General features: G+C 45.5%; 2 protein-coding genes across 2 annotated transcripts; one reads left to right on the plus strand and one right to left on the minus strand.

Moving 5' to 3' along the window:
* Positions 1-185: 185 nt before the first annotated feature.
* On the minus strand, positions 186-8,627 carry GUCD1 (guanylyl cyclase domain containing 1). Its single transcript, XM_062009785.1, has 6 exons — positions 8,438-8,627; positions 7,334-7,418; positions 5,776-5,941; positions 5,013-5,104; positions 3,305-3,546; positions 186-2,828 (listed from the first exon to the last, which is right to left on the minus strand). The coding sequence occupies exons 1-6, from the start codon at positions 8,472-8,474 to the stop codon at positions 2,737-2,739; spliced, it is 714 nt and encodes a 237-aa protein (XP_061865769.1). The 5' UTR covers positions 8,475-8,627; the 3' UTR covers positions 186-2,736.
* Positions 8,628-8,713: 86 nt separating this feature from the next.
* SNRPD3 (small nuclear ribonucleoprotein D3 polypeptide) lies at positions 8,714-12,465 on the plus strand. The gene is made up of 4 exons (XM_062009787.1): positions 8,714-8,814; positions 9,475-9,624; positions 10,368-10,560; positions 11,432-12,465. The coding sequence occupies exons 2-4, from the start codon at positions 9,499-9,501 to the stop codon at positions 11,491-11,493; spliced, it is 381 nt and encodes a 126-aa protein (XP_061865771.1). The 5' UTR covers positions 8,714-8,814; positions 9,475-9,498; the 3' UTR covers positions 11,494-12,465.
* Positions 12,466-20,611: the final 8,146 nt, after the last annotated feature.

A 20,611-nucleotide genomic window follows, 5' to 3' on the forward strand; every position in this document is an offset into this window, starting at 1 on the left:
TTGTTGTTTCAACTTCCTATAACAAACTTTTAAATAATAGGATTCGAAACTGTTAAGTAAAATGATTGAAAAATGGTTTCATGTGGGTTGTTTTGTGGTGCTGTTTCCAGTTAAGGATCTAACACATCCTTTAGAAATTTCCCAACATAAGAAACACTCTTGCTACATTATCTTACAGGGTCATCTGTGACTTTAAACCTTTATTGAGAATGGCTTAATTACAAATAAAAATATATTTATGTATAAAATCCCTGCATGTAAAATACCTCTTCCTTTGCTATTAACATCATGAAGGAAGCAAAGTGACAAAACATTTTCAGAATGCATATGTTGATAAACAATCTTGTAAAGGGAAATAAAGTTTCAGAAAATGTAGATGTTCTGAATGTTTGCAGTGAGCTGCTTTTTAGTCTGAATTTGTGTCATACAAAACCTAATTTTCACTTGGCTTTTGCTTCTTCCCTGTGTTTTCATCTCCCATTGACGTCTTCTTTTTGGCGGCTATGAGATCATGTTGCAAAGGTGAATTTCTCCTTTCATCTGTGATAGCTTGAATGGCTTTGTTTCTTTCAGTTTTCTTGAAGTATTTAAATCCTGGGTACCAAACAATTTGTTACACCCAGCTGTGCACTTCAAAACACGTAGGATGCCCCCAAGTTGAGGTTTCATGTGTAAGTTCAAGATTGGCATTTAGATAACTGAACCAGTAACAGGCTAAATGCCAACTGCCAGCCTTTTTGTAAAAATTGGTTTTATTTAGCTGTTCAAGCCTGCTCTAAAATAAATCTCGTTGCAGTTTAATGGCATTGAGTGAACTACCTACCTAAAAATGCATGGGCTAAGGAAGTACTTTATCCAGCTGTAGTTTACATACCTGTTAATTAGTAACATAGCTAATGCAATCTCTCTGAATCAAACATCATTAGTTGGGACATAATTCCCAGATCAGCAGCCTTCTGGAGGAGTCAGAAGGCATTATCTACGGTAGGTTTTGTACCTTTTATCTCGGATTCTGCTGGCGGCACTAATGGACGAGTTCTACTGCTCACCAGTCATATCCTAATTTTTACTCGTCTTGCAAGTTTAAGCATCAGACTGCATTTCTTGTCACATACATTTTTGTTCAGAACTTTTTAAAGGCTACTGCATTTTAAATCTGTTACTATTTTTATCCTCTGTACAAAGAAGCACTTTTGATTCTCCTAAGCATACTTACTGAACACTTTACAGATACTTTTCAGTAAGTCAACTGATAAAATGTTTTATCTTAAAAAAAAAAATTACCATGATGAAAGTAGATTCCTATTTATTATTTCCACCACTAAACAACAATGTCCTTTTACTGTTCCTCCATGCAGTTCCAGGACTTGAACATTTCCTAAAACCATGCCAAAGGTATGGGATATCTGTCTTAAGTGCAAAATAAAGTTTTGCTAGTTTTACATTAGTATTAAATTTTCTACCCACTACCCAGTATTGTTTTCTACCCAGTATTGGTTTTTCTACCCACTTCAGGTAGAACCAGAGATCAAGACTTGTGAAAAATAATGATGGATGAATCTGAAATAAGTGGCAGTTTTTTACTCTTTACACTACTCCTCAGCAAAGTAATTAAACCCAGGTAATAAGTGAAAGGATTGTGAATGGATTACTAATAGTTTCACTTGATGATTGAATACAGCAATTTAAACTCAATCCAAATATGACTGCAGTGTAAAAGCTAGAAAAGCTGACTTCCTGCCTTTTTACTTGTAGCAAAGAGATGTTTAAATTCTCTCTTTTCTTAATTTCAGTCCACTCTGTGCTGTCAGATATTTGCAGTTTACACACAAAATGTATAGATTAGTGTGGATGACATCCATGTATTTGCTTACTAAGTTTAAAGTTTATATTTAGAATGGGCTCTGCAGAAACTGGCACATGTTGGGGGCATAATGTTCAGTTTTTGCAAGGAGCAATAAAGACTTTTAGGTACAAATAAAATATCTTCATATAAACCTCTGGGGCAATACAGACCTCTCAGCAGCCCCCTAGAGGATTTAGCCAAAAGAGATTTTGTACAAGGGAACAATAGCAATAACTAGGATTCAGAAGTCAATGGAGTGGCATTAAATGCAAGTTTGGTACATGGGAAGTTTCTTTGAGTAAATATGTTTCATTCCTGTAGTGCAGACAACACTGTTGAGCCAGCAAGGCATTGTTTGTAATTTAAAAGTGGTTTAAGTCAGCATTTTTTTTCCTTCCATTATACCCTGCTGAACCTCTAATCTCTAGATTTAGGATGAAGATCAGCCCTTGATGCTTAGACAGAGACAGAAAGAGGTATTTTCTTTTTCCTGCTTTTGTTTTCCTAAACCTATGCATGTATTACCAGCTGTTAAAGTTCTTAAATTTGGTGCTTTTTTCTCATGTTTAATTTGAAAAGAAACTCGTAGTGAACAGGTCCTGGGCCTGTATTTTAAAACTGCTGTCAAATGTGCATTGTTGAAAATGGGAAAGAAAAAAAAAAGACCAAAAAAACTGAGATGTACATTGCAAAATCAGATACATGATCAGGGAAAACCAAAAAAGGTAAAGACAGCATTGCAATATAGTCCTATCAATGTCTATAAAGCCTCCCTCGTTTAAGATCCCACTGCAACTGAGGAGCAAGGTCTCTGCAGGGGGAGCCCTGAGACAAGCAGCCAGCTGCCATGCAGGCTGCACAGAAAGGGCCAGAGCTATCAGGTGTGAGTGTCAGCTGTCTGCGTAGATGAACAGAATATCTTCATCAGTGCCGTAACTTGTCCTCGCTTCCTCAAAGTTACTGATGCTGGTGCAGCATGTTCCTGTTGAGAAACAAAATGTTGGTAAAAATTCAGAATTGACTTGTGAGAGGCTCTTGTACTGGGTCTAGCAGTCTCTACAAAGTATCTAGTATACAGACTAGACTTATCAGCTTAGCTTATGGCTTTACTAAGGCAAATATTTTCACCTCCAAGGCAGTGCTCGCTGGAGTAATGCTGTAATTAGGTATAGCCTATAAATTGGCCATCCTGTTACATTCTGCACATAGGAACAGTTTGGCATCTCTCACTAACCCAGCTCAGGCCAGATGAGTTTGCTAGAACATGTCTCAATGCCTCAAGGAAATCACAGCACAAACTGTATTAATGTGACAAAACCCCCTCTGACAAATAGGTTAGCTGTGCTTGGAACCATGCACACTGCTGGGTGAAGACTAGCTGTGGCTCTGTATTACAGAGTAATTATTGTATTACAGAGTGGTGGCTGAGCATCTACTCGAAAGAAAGAGGCTACTCACGGTCAGCATAGGCAGGGTTGTTGTAGTAAATACTCCCTGAGGCTTTGTTGTAGCCACATAGCACAATGAAATGGCCCTGGTAGTCAGGATTCCTGCAGAAGCACTTCTGTCCAATGGGCAAGAAGCAGCAGTATTTGACAGGACTTGAGCAAAGATCACACAATAGCAGGACTGCATTCACTAGGACGATGGCTACGTGACCTTGGGACAAGTGATTTTGGATGTCTTGAACAGTTACTGTGCTGCAGAAAAAAACCCGACATACTTATTGACAAGTTTAGGAAAGACACTGTGTGATGATGGGCAGTACTTAGGACATGCAGCTGGCATGGTTATTTTTATATCACAGGTACACCCTGCAAGCTTTGCTACTCACAAAGCCTTTCAAGGCATTTTGATCTCATTGCTGCTATTGAAGTGCAAAGCAGCAGCTCTGGATTCTGCAGTAATATAAATGTGATCTCAAGAGAGCTGGCAACTCATTCAGTAACTTGAGAGACTTCTGGGGGGGGGGAAAAGGCTAAGTGAAGTGTTCTCTCCTGCTCTTAGAAAAGCTTATCTCTGAAGCACTGAATCTTTATCCACTCAGTTATTTAAGGTTGTATAATCACTAAAAAATTGCCTCAGTCACACAGGATTGTTTCTCCTAGTTGCAGTTTTAGACTACCTGATGCTCAAGGCTTTGTTGCTATACTGCCTCCTACAGAGAATGAGTATTAACCAAACATAACCTATAATCTCATCTGTTAAAAGCTGTCCTTCACTGAGGCAGATGGTGTATTCTGTATGCAATACAAACTCAACCCTTGGACACATCCCAGCGGTCTGCAATGCCTGGCTGAATTCTCGGTCTTTTTCATCTTTTTCAGTGTCACCTCTCCTCTTTGATTGCCCCACTCTTAGGTAGATATGTGCTCTGTCCCTGCCTTGATCAAGGCCACAATCGTAGATTGCTGAAGCAAGATAGAACAGCTCCAGTCAAACAGATGGTGCCATACAGACTCCATGTACACGGAAAAGGACACTTTAACGATTCTGCTAAATAGAAGCTGCATTCAAATACCTTTGTGGCTACCCTGTGCCCTCTCTTCTCTTACTCCTGATCATTCACACCACTTGGAGAGAGATCCAAATCGAGTTTCACTATAAAAGGATGCAGCTCAATTTGAACATGGACATTTAGTTATTTCCCAGTAGAGTATCACTGTCTTTGGGAAACAATTCTCAGTTTTGTCTCCTTCTCTTAGGTCTGCAGCTCTTTCACAGAGGTTCCATATTTCAGCCTCTCCTGGACAAAAGCTCATATGCTAGTGCAGCTGTCTAGGAACACAGCTGTAATGTTTGCATAGCTGTGGGAACGATGAGTTCTGTGCCCACACACCACTCTCCTTAGTTCCAGGAATGGCCAATTAGAGTGCTGTAGGCACTCCCTACTCTTAATGGATAATCAAGTTCCAAATATAAACAATAGCCACCCCCATCAGCATTTTCAAATCGATTATTCTGTGTTTTGACTACTTTTCCTCAAACTTCATTATTAACTCTTGATGTCCACTTTTTAGGTGTAGTAGAAAGATTCTATAATTCACAAAAAAAAAGGCTCAGGGCCTGCCTTCAGTCTCTTTCACCAGTTTATTTTGGTGACTCCAAGAAAAGCATGGGGCTCCCAGAGTCTCCACAGAGAAAGGAAAGAAAACAATCAGCTTACCACTTCTCCACCAGCACCTTGCAGACTTTGGCTTGTGCAAAGAGCTGATTCACCCGATTTTCTTCTGTGTCAAAGTGCTTCCTGTAAAATGACTGTGGAGATAACAGAAGTTATGAACTTGAATGATGTTTACCTTAGATAATCCACCACTTACACTCCCTGCATAAGTTGGAGATCTGGCTATGGGATAAGACAACTTTTGTTTAGTTCACTGGTAGCAGGATAAGGATTTCTGCTCTGAATAAGGTACATTCACTCCTGGTCAGCTACTGATGTAATTTCCGCCCAGTGGCTGTTCAGCTGGAAGAAGCCCATCGGGTTGGTTCTGGGCAGGAGCTTGCATTACAAAAGCCATCACCACTGTAGGCCCTCGCTGGCCACGCTGAAGGGGCCAAGCTCTCAGTGGATACGGAGGCTGAGTTCCCCTCTCACCTCTAGAGGTGGTTCTTCCAGGTCAGGGCTTCCAGATGGTGGGGAAAGTGTGGAAGCTAGCACTGCTGCTGCCCAGGCTGTACCTGTTCTGTAGATAAATAGAGGGCTTCAGTCTCTAAGGCTGTCAAACAGTCTGGAACCTTTCATGAGCACTACACGAAAACTTTCCAAAAAATTCATATTATTGAATCAAAGATGTAAAATATGTGAGATCGTATCTGACCTTGCCTTTGGAATGGATTTGTGCCAGTTTTGGCAACAGCACCTTTATAGCATGGCACACTGGGCTTTACAAACTATCTGCTGTCCCCCTGTAGATCAAATTACTGACCTGGTTTTTGTAGCCCTTGTCCACTCCAAGTGTCTGGGTGCAAAATTTGTGCCTAACACCAAAGTGCCGCATTAGGTAGGCCAGGTCAATGGTCCAGATACTCTTGGTTAACTGGAGTTCCTGGATGGCTTTCTGAAATTCATCATTGTCCAAACGATTCAGATACCTGTGGTATTAGGGAAGGCAGGGGAAGGGAAGCACAGGTCTTAGGAGGCAAAATGTATGCTGTAGCCCCTACATCACAGGACATCAAAACTGAAACCATGGGCTTGGCTAAGAAATAACCAAAAAAACAACCAAACCACAAAGGAGACACAAATTTAAGGGAAGAGAGTAAGGGAACATGTAATGATTTCTTACTGACTTTTAAAAACTGGAAATGTGTGGGTATCTAGACTGTTTTGTATTGGTAGGAGTATACAGGTGCTGTACAATAGGCCAACCATACTGAGCAAGTACAGAAAGCTGTCTTGAACGGCTCACGCTCTCAAGGTATAAACATGAGAGCAAATACAGAAAGAGGTGTTACAGACTAAAGCCTGCTTCACGAAACAAGTGGAATTCAAAAGGAGGAACTGTAAAGGAAGTTGGTAAATATTTAAACAAAGCTTGTCTGAGGCACAAAAGGTTATAAAGGGGAGATGAAGTCAGGAGGAAACTGGGGACAGGTTGCAAAGGGGTAAGGAAAGGCAGTTACAGAGAGTTCTGCAAGTTAGAAAACAAACAAGTAAATAAAAAAGACTGGAATTGAGGATGCAGGGCAAACAAGGTCAGATCAGCACTGGGAGAAGATTAACCTTGGATGCTGAGTTTTGGGATGATGGAAGTGGCAAAGAGGTAAAGGGAATAAAGAGGCAGAGGTTACAGTAGTCAAGATGGGAAATTACCAGCACATGGACTAACGTCTTGGCAGAAGGGGTGGAGAGAAATGAAAATCTTCTGCTTCATATCTACTAAGTGGACATCTAAATAGGTATTTTCTCCTGCACCTAAGCTCATGTTCCTCTGTGGACGGAAAGAGGAGTTCAGCAGGACAGCTACTAGTTCAAAAAAAAAGAAAAACCAAACCAAACAAACCACAAAGGGCAATACAGTGCATTGTTCTGAAGTTCAAACTACTCATGGAACAAAACCACTCATTCCACTGAGTGGGGAGTGGGCAGGCCAGAGGCAGTGTGTACTTGTACCCTGGGATGCACAGAGAGGAATCGGGCAAACCGCTGTGCCAAGTACCAGCTGTGAGTTCAGACATCAGGGAAGAGAAACTTCTCCTTAGTTTATACCTGCCAAGCTCTTGGAGCTTATCAGATATTTTGCATCTGTCAAAATCGGAAGGCTCTGAATTTCACCTTAGTTTCTTTTTTCCCTTGCTCCTGCTGGAGAGCTGAGCCAGGCCCAAGCAGCAGGAATTCTCTACAGGTACCTGAGAATACCTGCTCTCATTAGACTAAGTTACACTCAGCTGCTTCAATATACCTCTTCTCCCAGCACATTGCTCCCGTTCCCCCTCCCCACAGGATGGGATTTCCCACCCATTCAAACCAAGGGAGTGACTTACTGAAGCACCATCCTGGAGCAGGCCAGGCCGCAGTCCCAGTGGTACAGCTGCTGGATGACCGGCACCTTCAGCTGGACGCACTCGGCTGCAGTGAGAAAGGCGTCAGCCACACCGTACCTCAGCATCACAAGTCAGCTGCTCAGCACTATAGTGCTGGAAACTTACAAACATTTTTTTTACTTTATCTGATTGGTGGGTATATTTTTTCTTTCTTAGGCAAATGTAGGTTTGGTATTTCTGTACAGTTAGGCACTTGATATAATCTCATGCTCCTAATAGTTCCATATCTGGCTCACTCTACCACTTTTAACATGTGGACTGGTCTAGTTTTGATGCAATTTTATTTATAAAACCTCTCAGAGGTTTTATAAACCTCTCTGTAATCTGACATTCTTACCAAAGCTGTGTGCGGCCTATTGTAGGGACAAGATACTCTGGACTCTTTCCAAACTGTTTTTTATAGTTGTGCCACTGTTCAACCATGACTTTGTAGACTGGCATTCCCAATCTTTTTAATTACTCCAGATTAAGGAGTAATTAAATTTCTTCAGTGTCCTAAAGGAAAAAATGAAAACCCAATTCCCAGCCTCTCCTCAAAGCAGGATCTTCTTGTCATTTTTTCTTGGCGTGTTATGACTGTCTGCTTTTTGTTAATACCCAGGACCTCTCTCAAGTCCCAGAACTGAAGTACATGTTTCCTGCCTTAAGACTTCAAAGGCTAATAACTTTAATTTTCGTGGATGTTCAGTTTCCAGTTGCTCTCTTCCCGACACCCCTGGCCTCCCTCAGAGATGACTGTCAGCTGTCCCGACAGAAGACACGCGCGGGTCTATGCTGTGGCTGTAACACTGCAACCGCCACTCGGGCTTCTCGGCTCCTCGGCACAACCAGCTTACAGCCAGAGCCGGTAATTCCACATTGCTGCTGGCGAAACCGGCAGCGGCGGGGCGGAGTGGGCCGCCGCGGCCTCCGAACGGGACAGCCGGAGCCGGCGCTGTGCACCGCGGGCAGGGCCGCACCTGGGGCTCCCTCCCCCGTCCCGCTCCGCCTGGGACCCATGAGCCCGCGCTGCCCGGCCGGAGGGCTGCGGGGGCGGGCACTGACCTGGCGGCGGCTCCCCGGCCTCCCGGGGGCTCTTCATGGCGGCGGCTGCAGCCCGCTCAGTGCCGGCCCCGCCGAGCCGGCGCGGCACAGGGGCCCGGCATTCCTCGGCGCCGCGCTGGCTCCTCCCGGCCCCGGGGATGGGGGCTGCGGGGGGCCGGGCCCGGCGGCGGCTGCCCCGCGCCGTGGCCGCGGTGTGGGCGGCGGCGCTCGGGCGCGGCGGCGGGCGGGGGCATGACACGGCGGCGGAGGCCGCGGGGCGGGGTGAGGCGAGGCGGGCCCGGCGCCCAGCCCGTGCGGCCGCGGCGGAACGGGCGGGGCCGCGCCGCGTTCCGGTTCCGCTGCGGGGCACGGCGGGAAGTTGGAGGAGGCCATTAGGGGTGAGAGCGGGCGCGGGCCGCGGCGGGAGGGATGAGTGGCGGCCCCGAGCGGGTTCCTGGTGCTGCTTGGAGGCAGCCGGGCTGCGCCGCGCCCCCCGCGGCCGGTGGGCTCCTTGGGGCGCCCGGGTGTGAGGGACTGAAGCCGCGGTGAGGCGGCCGCCGGCCGCGCAGGCCTCAGGAGGCCCTGCCCGCTCCCTTGGCGGGTCTCCGCAGCGGGCCAGGCTCTCCCCGGCTCGGGCAGGGCTGGGGCTAGGGGCTCGCAGCGACCGCAACAGTGCGGCCCGTGGCGGAGATGGTGTGTGCGGCCGTTGCTATGCTCCAGCGGGTCCGGGACGGCTGTAGGCGGCCCGGCGGGCTGTACCGTTATGAGGTGCACTCGGGGCTATTTCCTTTAGAAGTGTATCTGCCTATGCAAGGGATCCCATATCTCATCTTCACAGAAGAATTTTATAGGTCAGAACAGAGCTGGACCTGCTTCTGATCTGTTAGATCTTTTCTTTCCATTAACATCTTTCTAGGGAATTTTTATCAATTCACCATCAAAGGTTATGGTGTGATTGGGCAAGAGAGAAGGATTGTCACTTTTCACTGGGAAATATATATTGGAGAGGAGAAACCTAGTCCATTATTTCCTTTGTGCTTTGTTTTTTCTTGTCCTAGGTGTAGAGTCACAGAAAGGCAAACATGTCGATTGGGGTGCCAATTAAAGTCCTGCACGAGGCTGAGGGCCATATTGTGACGTGTGAGACCAATACAGGGGAAGTTTACCGAGGCAAACTTATTGAAGCTGAAGACAACATGAACTGTCAGGTATAGCTGCTTCAGAAGGATGGAGGGAAGGCTGGCTGGGCTGTGCCTGGAAAGGCTGACAGCTTATTGTCAGCTTGATTAAAAGACTGCTGCTTTTAGTCTCAAGATAAATAAAATTATTCTGCTGTCTGTACACTGACTTACCATAGTGAAATTGGAATTACTGTGTCCTCCAAAGGGCTAGAGCTTGTTCTTTCCAGTTTTAGAGTCAGATGGGACATTCCTGTCAACAACATCAGAACTTTAAGATTGTGTTCTGTGAGCAATGTTTCTGCCAGAGTTCTTTCTTTAGAAAGTCACTGAGTGTAAGAATAAACAAGCCTTGACATAAGAAATGGAAACTTATTCTAATGCCTGCTACTTTATAGTTATCCCAAGAGCTTATATTTGATTGACTTTAGGCAAGTCATTGTTGAAATTAAAACACTTCCTTAATAGGTAGGTGTCAAACAGATTTATTAAAACTGATTCAATATAAAAAACCAAAAGTAACAAAGCTGATAAAACTAATTTGCAAATTGTGAAGAAAGTAGAAGTCCTGGGCCTGCTTGGATAGTCACAGACTGAGAGCTATTTTTAAGTGGTCCTGGATGCCTGTGTCACAGCTCGAGTTGAGGAAATGGTGTGCTTGGAAAGTCTTTGGCTTTGGTACTTGAATCCTGGCTGTATATTCTGCAGGCAAGAGAAGCAGGAACACAGAGCTGTTAGAGGCCTCTGAGCACTGACTGACCTTTGCTTTCCAGATGTCCAACATAACGGTGACATACAGAGACGGGCGTGTGGCCCAGCTGGAGCAGGTGTACATCAGGGGCAGCAAGATACGGTTTCTCATTTTGCCAGACATGTTGAAGAACGCTCCGATGTTGAAGAGCATGAAGAATAAAAACCAAGGTTCTGGTGCTGGGCGAGGAAAAGCAGCGATTCTCAAAGCTCAAGGTGTGTACAATGCAGGGCTGGGGAGAGGGGAGTCCCCATTTGGCTGCATCAAAACTGGGAAACTGTCATCTCTATCACTGAGGGAAGTGTAAGCTGTAAGAAAACAGAAGGTGAATGGTTCATTCCTTGGTTTTCCGTGGATTTTGTTGTATGGTGGGAGTCACAACTCCAGCTACCAGATTATTACAAATGTGTAATATGGATGCTACTGTAGTTTAGATGGAGAGAGTAATCTTGCTAAGCACAGGCGTTATTTAAAACTTGATCTTCTGTTTTCCAGTGATTGTGGTTACCAGCTCTTTGGAATATTTAGGGAAAGATTCAGGTGTTCTTGTTAAGCTTTTGTAGAAAATTGAACTTGGATATTAAGATGGCACTTAGAGAATCACAGAGCTTAGACTACTTAAATCACCTGAACTACTGGGAAGCTGTAATTATCAGCCATTCTGTAGTTCACTGTCATTTGTACCTTTCCCATGTTATTACAAGATTGAGTAATAATCATAGGCCACAGAGGCCTTGGTTAACTTTAGCAGATGCAGTAAGATTATGTGTTGGGAGTATCATCTGCTGAAACGTGCTGAGTTCTCTTGCAAAGCCTTAGAAGAGTGACAGAGTTATGTGTCAGCTTGGAAGGAACACAAGGTGTCTGAATGCTCCCTGCACCTGTTCTAAGTAGCAAGGCTGCTGGGTCTTCTCATAGAAAATGCTTTGCTGTTATATCCCTTCCTGAATTTCATGGGATAACCTTGTTTCCTTGCTTCTAATCAAGAGACTTTGAGTGGTGTTCATGTCTTGCTTGCCAGTTGTTGAGATGATAAATATGCAGCTATGTCAGATTCATGTCATCTCATGTGTTTTCTTTCTTCAGTGGCTGCCAGAGGAAGAGGCCGTGGTATGGGCCGTGGCAACATCTTCCAGAAGCGAAGATAATTTTGGTCTTGACCGACATGCTTTTTTATTAGGGGGTATTAATTTGATTACATGTGCATTGGTATCAGTTTTGTTTAATAAATGTTTCTGACAAAAACTTGTCTGTTCTTACGTGACAGGACTCCTCAGGCAAATATGTCGTAGATTGATTTCAAGTTCAAAATAGCTTTGTCTGGAAAACAGTGGACTTTAGGTTTTGACTGCTTTGGGTTTCTGTGATGCATTGACTTTTAAAGATATTGATGTTTCCTTTTGTGTTCAGTCCTGTTGTCGTTCATTATCTAAACAATGAGAAGGCATTTGTGATGAGGACTCTTTAAATAGTATGTTTGAAAGTCCTATTAGCAGCTGCATTTATGGAAAATCCAGCAAAACAGAAGCAGCTTCCTGAGAAGCAAAGCACTGTCTTTTTTTTGCTTTCTATGGACCTACACTAGAGAGAGGCTCATCCTCAGATCTGTGCATTGAGCTTATATTTTACTATCTCTTTATTTTTCTCTTTGACACAGGGAGAGTTTTTCAGTAGGAACACAACTTTGATAGCCTGAGTCTGTATTTGCAGTGGAAAGTTCTAACTCTTGGTTGCATTTCCCTCTGCCTGGGAGAAGAGGACAGAATAATAAGATAGCTGTTTCCAAGGATAAATTTGAAATGTTTTGTGAGTATGAAGGGTAGTGCAGATGTATGGGGAAAGTCTTATAAATAGTTATCCATTAAATACAACTCATTACAAGTGCTAATCTTTTGGACAAAATTTAGATCAACTTTAGTGTTTGGTCTCAACATCTACCCACAGTAGTACAGATCATATGTTGATCTGCAGGAAGCCAAATGAGAGCTGTAGCTTTATTTTGCTGAAGGTATAGGCTGGTTGTTCTTGCTGATTTAAGTGCTTCAAATGTTTAAATGTAACACTCTGTACCTAATCACATACCTGCAAACAATAAATTACTAGTCTGTACATGTAGGAAATAGCTAGTCTTGCTTTTCTGTTCTGATGCTGTGAAGACTCCGTCATGTGCAGCCATGAAAGTTGAACTAATGTATTGATTTGTTGAATTGTCTGTAAATAAAGCTGTATTTGGTCTCACATCACTAGAAAAAAACCCACAAAACCTACTACATGTTCTGGGTAGTAATGATCTTAAATATTTGCATTAGAAACCTTCCTAAAATTGTTTAAGACATGCTTGAACTGAACTATAAAAACGTTGCAGTGAAACAGACAAGATGTCTTCAGAGGATCCTGCCTAGAAGATAAGATGGTATTCACAAAGCTCTGCTGCAGCCATGGTACGTGAGTCATATTCGTATAACAGTCATGCCTTCCTGGACACAGTATTTCCAGCTTCAAGTGAGCAATGTGGAGCCTTTGCAATGATATTAAACACTTCAGCAGGAAATGTCAAATTGACAGTCACTGAGAAGGGACGTGTGACTGATACCCTCTCAGAGGGAGATGACCCGGTCAGCTGGTATCTGCGTTAAGATTTGGGTAAGTAAAACTGCAGTGGTCATGTGCAGACTATAACCTTTCTACTCCCTGGTAGCACCAGCTGTTTGTACTGGTTGGAGTTCTGCAGTGATCAGTTTGGTTCTAACTCTTGCTGCAGGAGAGATGGCATTCTCAGAGGATTTCCTCCCTAAGGTAAAGGTAAGGTAAGGTGCTAACATAAAGGCTTCTGAATATCACAAGCCTGGTTTGAAAAAAAGATCTCAAAATCCCCATGAAGCCGAAGTCCATTTCATGTCTTTAACCTCAATGCCCACTGAGACTGACCTATTTTAACACAATTCTGTGCTGTTGCTGTACCGTGAGATTCATGTTAAGAAATGAACAGGTAGTAAAGCCTGTGCTCTCTCTAGCTAGGTTGGTAGGTAAGAAGAGATACTTCTGTTGACATCCACTGGCTTTGCTTGTTGCTCTGTGGTTGTGTACAAGACATCCACTTCCCTAGTAGGCAGTAGTAAGGCTGTTTGAAATGGATGTCTTTTCTTTGCAGTCTACATGGTTAAACGCTATTTAAGCAAAGTAAAGATGCCTGGCAGTAACAGATTTGTTAGGATTGTTCCCACTGATGAGGATTGGTTTATCTTTTCTATTGTGTTCTAAAGTCCCTGTTCCTTCTTTCTGTACAGTACCAAGTTTCTATTCTCTCCACTGAACTTTCTTTCCTGAAAGTTGCTGTGGCATTCAGCAGCACTAAGGGCGGAGGGACAACTGAATTTCAAAAGGAAGGAATGAACCCTTCCCAGTAGATGTGACTGATAGAACAAGCTCTGCAGTGTATCTGCTGTAAGAAGCTTCTGCCCTGTCTTATTTCTCACCCTCTGTACTTGTGCCTGTCCATCAGTGAAACTTTATTTGTAAAAATACCTTCTATTTCCAACCAGTGTTGCCTTGGCTTTTAATCTTTTATTTAAAACATGTCACACGGATCAGCTTTTGAAGAAGATAATAGATTTTGCATAAACAAAGGGCTTTGCACTATGAGCTCAGACTGAGTCTGGGATGAACTTTTTACCCTCTTCTGAAGGATATGGTGAATTAGTATTGAAAAGTTTGACGTTTGACATTGGCTGGAAGTTAAGCCCCAACCAAGGCAAACATAGTACTTAGCAGTTTGTGACTGGACTGACTGATAGGTGGTTTGTTGTGGGCTGCTTTGAAGAGTCTCCAGGCTTTGTGTGGTTTATCTTTTTGTCCACCATGGTAAACCCAAATTTCCTTCTGCCAAACGGTGTCTGATCACTAGATGGCTGTGTCGGTAAGAGAATGAAATACAAGAAACCAGAACCCTCTGGAAGGAAAAAATGCAAGAACTGTGACTTCTGCTATAAAATGCATGAACTTAGTGCTATTGCAAACTCTTAATATGAAAATAGCTTCTTTCCAGTGTTCCCAGAGTTCCTGTTGCACACCCACCCAGGTTATTCCAGCTGCTGGTTGGTGCTGTGTGTTTCACTTGTCCTTGGCTAATTGGGCATGTGTACTTATGTAGCTTGTGCAGATGCCTCTAGTTCAGCACTTGAAGTGATGTGTTTCTCTGACCAGAGGATGCTGAGGATGGACAGGGCTGGCTGGTTGTAACAGCTACCCTTATTTGACACTTTTTTTGCTTTGGTAGGGTAGCAAAAGGTGGAATTCCAAGGTGTACAGGAAAGTGTTAATGATTTCATTGCTTATCCCGACCACACACAGGTCAAAATAGGAGTTCTCCAGGGTTCTTTGATGTTTTCCTCCTGATGAAGGCAAAAATTTAGCTCTTGTCTTGCCCTTTATTGCAGCTGATTGCAGACAGTAAGACCTGGTCTTCCTCCTCTGACATTAGTAAAAGCTCCCTTTATGGGCGTTCCTGCCTTCAGTGTTTCTTTGGGAAGAAATACACCATATTCAAAGCATGATCCTCAGCAGCCTTGAAACAAATGCTGATCTGGGCACTGTGCTGCAGATTAGTTGGCAAGTAAGATGACACTGTTCTACACCTCCTCAGCAACAAGTCAAGCCTGTGGACAGAGAGCTGCCCTGTGACCCGGCATGCTGGTGCCTGAGGTAGCCAAAGCAGTGCTTGTCTGCCAGTACTTTCCCAGATCAAGTTGCATTTTAACTGCACCAGGTGCCCTGTGGTTGCCTGGTCCTGTGATAATAGTTCTTGATAGTGTGTTGGGTACTCTGGAGGTAATGAATGAGGCAGTGTGGCCCTGCTGTGCTCAGGGTGGCTGTTGCTCAGAGCCCAGGGTGTGGGTGATGGCTCGCTGGGAGGCTGACAACAGTGTGACCAGCAGGTCTGGGGCACTTTCACTCCACCTAATTCAGACCTTTCATGAGGAAAGCATTTTGGGGTAGTGTGTGAATTGGTTGTTCCTAGCAGACAGGCTGTTGTTCCTGGCGCAGGACCAGTCATTGCATAAGCAAGTATTGTACAGCTCTGCTGCTCCACAGAGACTATCCGAGTCTATGAAAAGTGGAGATTTTCCAGCATCATTAATTCAGGGGAGAATGTTGAAGCCCTGGCAAAGAAACAGATTGTATCCAGAGATGTGTAGTTATGCTGGAAGAAATGAATAGAATGGCAGAAAAGCACTATTATTGTTCTTTTGTTTAGTGACCTGCTCGCAGTGAACATTTAATTTGTTCTTCATTTTCCCTTGCCTGGAGAAATCTCTTGTCTGGGGCTTAGCCTCTTTTCAGCTCAGCAGAGAAATGCTAGTGCATCTGCTTCAGAGCAAACCACTGCTTGTGAGGCAAAACTCACACATTTTGTCCTGCAGCACCTAAAAGATTGACAGGCAGAAGGACAGAGCACTGGTCAGGAATACCAACGGCCCTGGGCTGGTGGTGCAGAGGGGAGGCACCGGGGTGGAGCTGCAGGGAGATGGGCTGTGTGGGGCTGGGCTGTGTCTCCATGCTGTGAAGTGCCTGACCACTGCTTTCAGCTACCTTTCTTGGCAAAACTGCTACATGCTGCTACCTGGCAGTTCACAAAGGGAGGTGGAGACCAAGCTACAGAGGGGTTCAGATCAGAATTTGAAGACAGATTTGCCCCCACAGGTTGTCTCTGGTGCTCCATTGGGCTCTTCCCTTGGGCTGTGTCCCCCAGCTCCCTCCAAGGCTGCAGGGGCTCTGGGGCCTGCAGCACCTCTCCTCCTCCTCCCCAGGCCTCAGCATTGCTGGGCTGTTTCTCACACCTTTTTTCCTCACCCCTTGCTGCCATATGGTGTTTTGCCCTTATACACAGCACGGATGGGTCCTGCTGTAAGACAGGGGTGGCTACCCAGCTCCAGAGCACCAGTCCCAGCAGGGCAGCATGTCTGTGGCACAGCTGAGGGCAGTGCTTAGGGACTGGGGTTTTCTAGCTTGGCTTAATTTCTCCCTAGTGAGGGACAGCAGAAACAGCAGGTAGGAGCCAGGCATTGCCTTCCTCCTGCTTTACAGAGCATCCTGCTGCCTGTACCACAAGGGCATCTGTTTTACAATCTTCTGAAAGCAGACAAAGTCTGGAGAGTCAGTGCGTACTGCTGACTTAGAGGCAATTCTGTGAGCTACTAAGATCTGTTTGTCTCTGAATTGACAGTAACTGCTAACAGACACAAACAGCTCAGGCATTAGCAATGCAAACACTGAGGCAATGCTGCTGCCTTTGCTGCTCCTGACCTTCCAGCTCAGAAGGTGACAAAATGGCCAGTCCCTTCTATGTCCCTGTGTTCTTAGCCATAGGTGGCAGGAGGTTTGGGGCTGCCAGTGCTGGACATCACAGACACAGGGCAGCCCTCTCTAAAACATCTCCACTCGCACTGGAGCTGAAGGATGGGCCAGTCCAGGGCTGGAACCCAGGTGAGGGACCTTACAGCTGGAGACCTTCAGGGCTGTTGCCTCTGAGTATATGTTTGCATGTCAAAGCTGTTCCTTTGGTGTCTTCCATTTCACTCTCTTTCATTTGTGGTTTCTGAAAAACTACCCCCCCCAGAAAAACTGTTGGCAAAATGAGCAGTTTGGTTCTGACTTACTCAGTTGTTCAGTTGCAGCAGAATTCAGACAAAGGTGCACACATCAAACTGTTGGCTCTGCAAACCAAAAGATTTCAGGGGATCAGGAACAAAGCTCTGCTCAGAAGTCTGACATGGAGACCCAAAAGCAGCTGCTGCTGCCAGTCTGGGAAAGGGCCTTTTTCCAGTTTTCTATGCCATGTTTGTGCTTGATAAGACACCAGGAGTTTCAGGGGAGTTGCAGACATTGAATAAGGCCCGTGTCGTTGTTTAATAGCTTTCCTAATGCTTCCCATCATTGTGTCCAATCTGGGGCAGATTGCCTCAAAAATGGACTGGGAGGAAAAATCCTGCCAGAAGTGGAGGAACTGGCTGATCGCTAAGCAGCCAAGTATCTCTCCTCCACCCTCGTGACACACCTGCGTGCAAGCTGAGTAAACCTGATGCTGTAGAAGCATCAGCATTTCTGTGATTCACTGGCTTTTGAGAGCAGTTTGGATGCTGCAGGGGAGTGCCAGGTTTGGGCAGAGGAGGAAATGCATGGGGATGAAACTCAGCCGACTCTCCTCTTCACTCTTCTGAGAAGCAGTTACTGGGTGGTTATTGTGTTTTGTGGCTGTTTTGGTTTTGAATCAGCATCACTGAACTGGAATACTGTCAATTCTGAGAGGAACAGAAGAGATTCATGCTCGAGTACTTAGTGTCTCAAGATGCAGTCACAGCTTCTGGGGGCACTGGTCTCAGCCAAGTGTTCTGTCCATTTTGTTCTCTCAGCTACCTCTTGGCAGCATTAAACCAGCTATTGCATCCATTTCAAGAGCACTTCTTTAATGCCAGAAAACTGCAAAACAGCTTCTATTGTCCATTGGGAATTGTCTGCAGGTGCAGGGAGCTGGGCAGGCTCTCTGCCAGCTGCCCTTCCCTGGCTTCTCTACCTGCTGCACTGCCAGGGCAACACAGTGACAAGAGTCTGTTCAGACACACCTTTGCCCCTCCTGAGCTGTGAAACAAATGTGCTCTGGTGTGGACACAGTGATCTCTAAAGGCAAATGTTTAATTCTCTCATGTTTGCTTATGATGAAACAATTTCTATGTTGGCACCTTTGTCAGCAGCTGTCAGCCTGCCCCAAACAGGGCAAACTCCTTTGTATTCCAAGAACTTGTTTTGAGGAAAGAGTTGTAGCTGAAAAAAGAGCCTCATCAGTGCAGAAAAGAAGGGCCTTGACAGGCTTTGAAGTGTGTGAAATAAAAATAGATCAGACAAGCCTGTGCTTCCAGCTGCTTTTTCATCCTTACCTCCACAAAGTGATTACTAGTCATTTAGACAGTCACAGGAGGGAAGGAGACCTGTGGTGGCCTCAGTTTCTGGCTATATTGCACCTGGAACGTGCCAAGATGCTTACCCCAGCTTTTGTGGTCAGAGGCTGAGGCAAAATAAAGGATGGAGAACTGAGGAAGATGTTCAGTTAGTCAGGGAGGGAACATGTGCATTTCTGTTTGAGTAACTGAGAAGGTCTGGCATGTCCTGCCATTCCTCTGGACCCCCAGCCCCATTTTGGGTGCTGCTCAGCATCCCCACCTACCTGCAGCTCTGCCCGAGGGGTGCTGACTGGGAGCTGCTAGTGGCAAGGATCCAGAGAGCTGTCTGTCCCACACCCCACCACTCTCTGACTGTACATTCCAAAAAGGACCAAGCAAGCCCAGGAGGAGGAGGGGATTTTACAATGCTTGGGATAAAAGAGATAGTGGGGAGGTGTGCTATGGCTTTGGACCTGATGACCTCTCCTTCCAGAAGGCTACCTTTGAAAGCTGTGCTTAAATGTCTCACTTTGAGATCTGTTGTGAGAATGACCACCTGGCTGGGGGTGAGGGGTGGGGAAGGGGCTGCAATACCACCCTGTGCAGCTGCAGCTTCCTCCCTGTCCCATGAGTCGGGTCCCATGGCAGGCTGATGCATCCTGCCTGGAGAGAGAGGCTGAGAAACTGCAAGTGATGGAGGTGATCTGGTGTGTGGGTCTCGGTACTGAGGTGTGTGTCCTGCTTTAAGCAGCTGAGGCTACAGCCCTGCACCAGCAAGTAGGGTACTGAGGAGAGCATTCAGTACGATGGATCCATCTCTCCTGCTGTGGTATCTAGCTGCAGACAGAGGCTCACTGCAGGGCAGGCATCCCCTGATTTAAGAGCATAACAAAAGCTAGTCCCTCTGGGTATCAGTGAAGAGAAATGAATTAGCAGCTCATCCCTCTAATCCCCTCTGAGAGCCCTCAGCAGTCACATTTAATGAAAGGTTGTGTCATCCTCTCTGGTTTCTGAACTTGGCTTTTACGAATGTAGTTTCCTCTGGATTGGAGGCGCCAGGCCTGCTCCTTGAGTACACATCTCATCTGAACTAGGGCACTCGCCAGCCCTAGAGCTGGATGCTGTGCTCTGTCAGCACGGTCAGGAGCCAGTGGGCAGCACCCAGCTGTGCTCTGGGAGTTTCACCACAGCAAAGGTACAGCCCATCACAGTTCATCCAAGGAGCAGTAGCAGTTTCCTAGACAAGGGCCCCAATATTTGCGTTTGTGTGTATTTGCTCACAACCTGCTCTCTTTGGGGAAGTTCTGATGGCAAAGCAACTAAGCGTGCCTCATCTCCAGCTCCTGGAGCCTCCAGCTGGCAGCCAGGCATGGCCAGGGAGTCAGAAATGCTTTTTGTTTTCACTGAAAGGTATTTTGGAAGGAAAAGAAGAAAAACATAATGCCACAGCAGAGGAAACAGATCCCATAGCAGGGGAGAATGAGGTGTGAGGAGAGGCAGATGGTGACCTCTGGAAGCAGCACAGCCCCAGCAGTGGGAATAGCCCCTTGTGCAGCTCTGGTTTGCCTTTTTCAAAACCATCTCGTGCTCTCCAGATACAGTCTCTGACATAGAAATTACTCCAATTCTCCACACTCATCTAGCCCTGACAAGAGCTAAAAGTGGGTTTGGGTGACAACTGTTCAAGGGAGCACATGCTCCCTTCCCACCTTGCCTTGTGCTGAGGGCTGCCTGTGCCTGCTGCCTGTGCCTGCAGGTCTCACTCCCTGTCCTCTCAGCCGGCTGTTGCACTTGGGCTGCTGCAGGATCTGCTCTCTCCCACCTTCCCTGGGATGGGGCAGCCAGCTCCTGGCCCTGACTATATTTGCTTTGCCTTGTTGTGGCTTCTGCTCTTTTTGGTCAGCAGGACAGAGACTTCACAGCACTTCTGTTTGCAAGTTAACAAGAGGGAGATTCTGAGGCCTTGCTCTGGAGTGTGAGTAGGACTGGGCACAGCATGCATGATGTCAGGTCTGATACTCAAGACAGTTTCTAAAAGCAGCTTTCCCTTGGGAAAATTGACTATTTGGGGCTTTTGGTAGGTGACCAAAGACCTGTTCCTTTACCTTACACTCTTGGTCCAAAGGGGATAAATGAAAAGTGTCATGTTGATTTGTGTGGCATAGTGTATGAGTTGCTAATATGTGTTGAGGCTCAGAGAGGATCAGCAGAGGAGGGCAAAGTTACCACTGTTAATTTAGGAGGGCCAGGATTTATACATTTTTTGGTTTAGTGTGTCTGATTTCTTTGATTTTCAACTCTTTCAAAAACATTATCTGCTCTCTGAATCCCT

This window comes from Colius striatus, chromosome 17 (assembly GCF_028858725.1).
Source record: "Colius striatus isolate bColStr4 chromosome 17, bColStr4.1.hap1, whole genome shotgun sequence".
NCBI classification, from domain to species: Eukaryota; Metazoa; Chordata; class Aves; order Coliiformes; family Coliidae; genus Colius; species Colius striatus.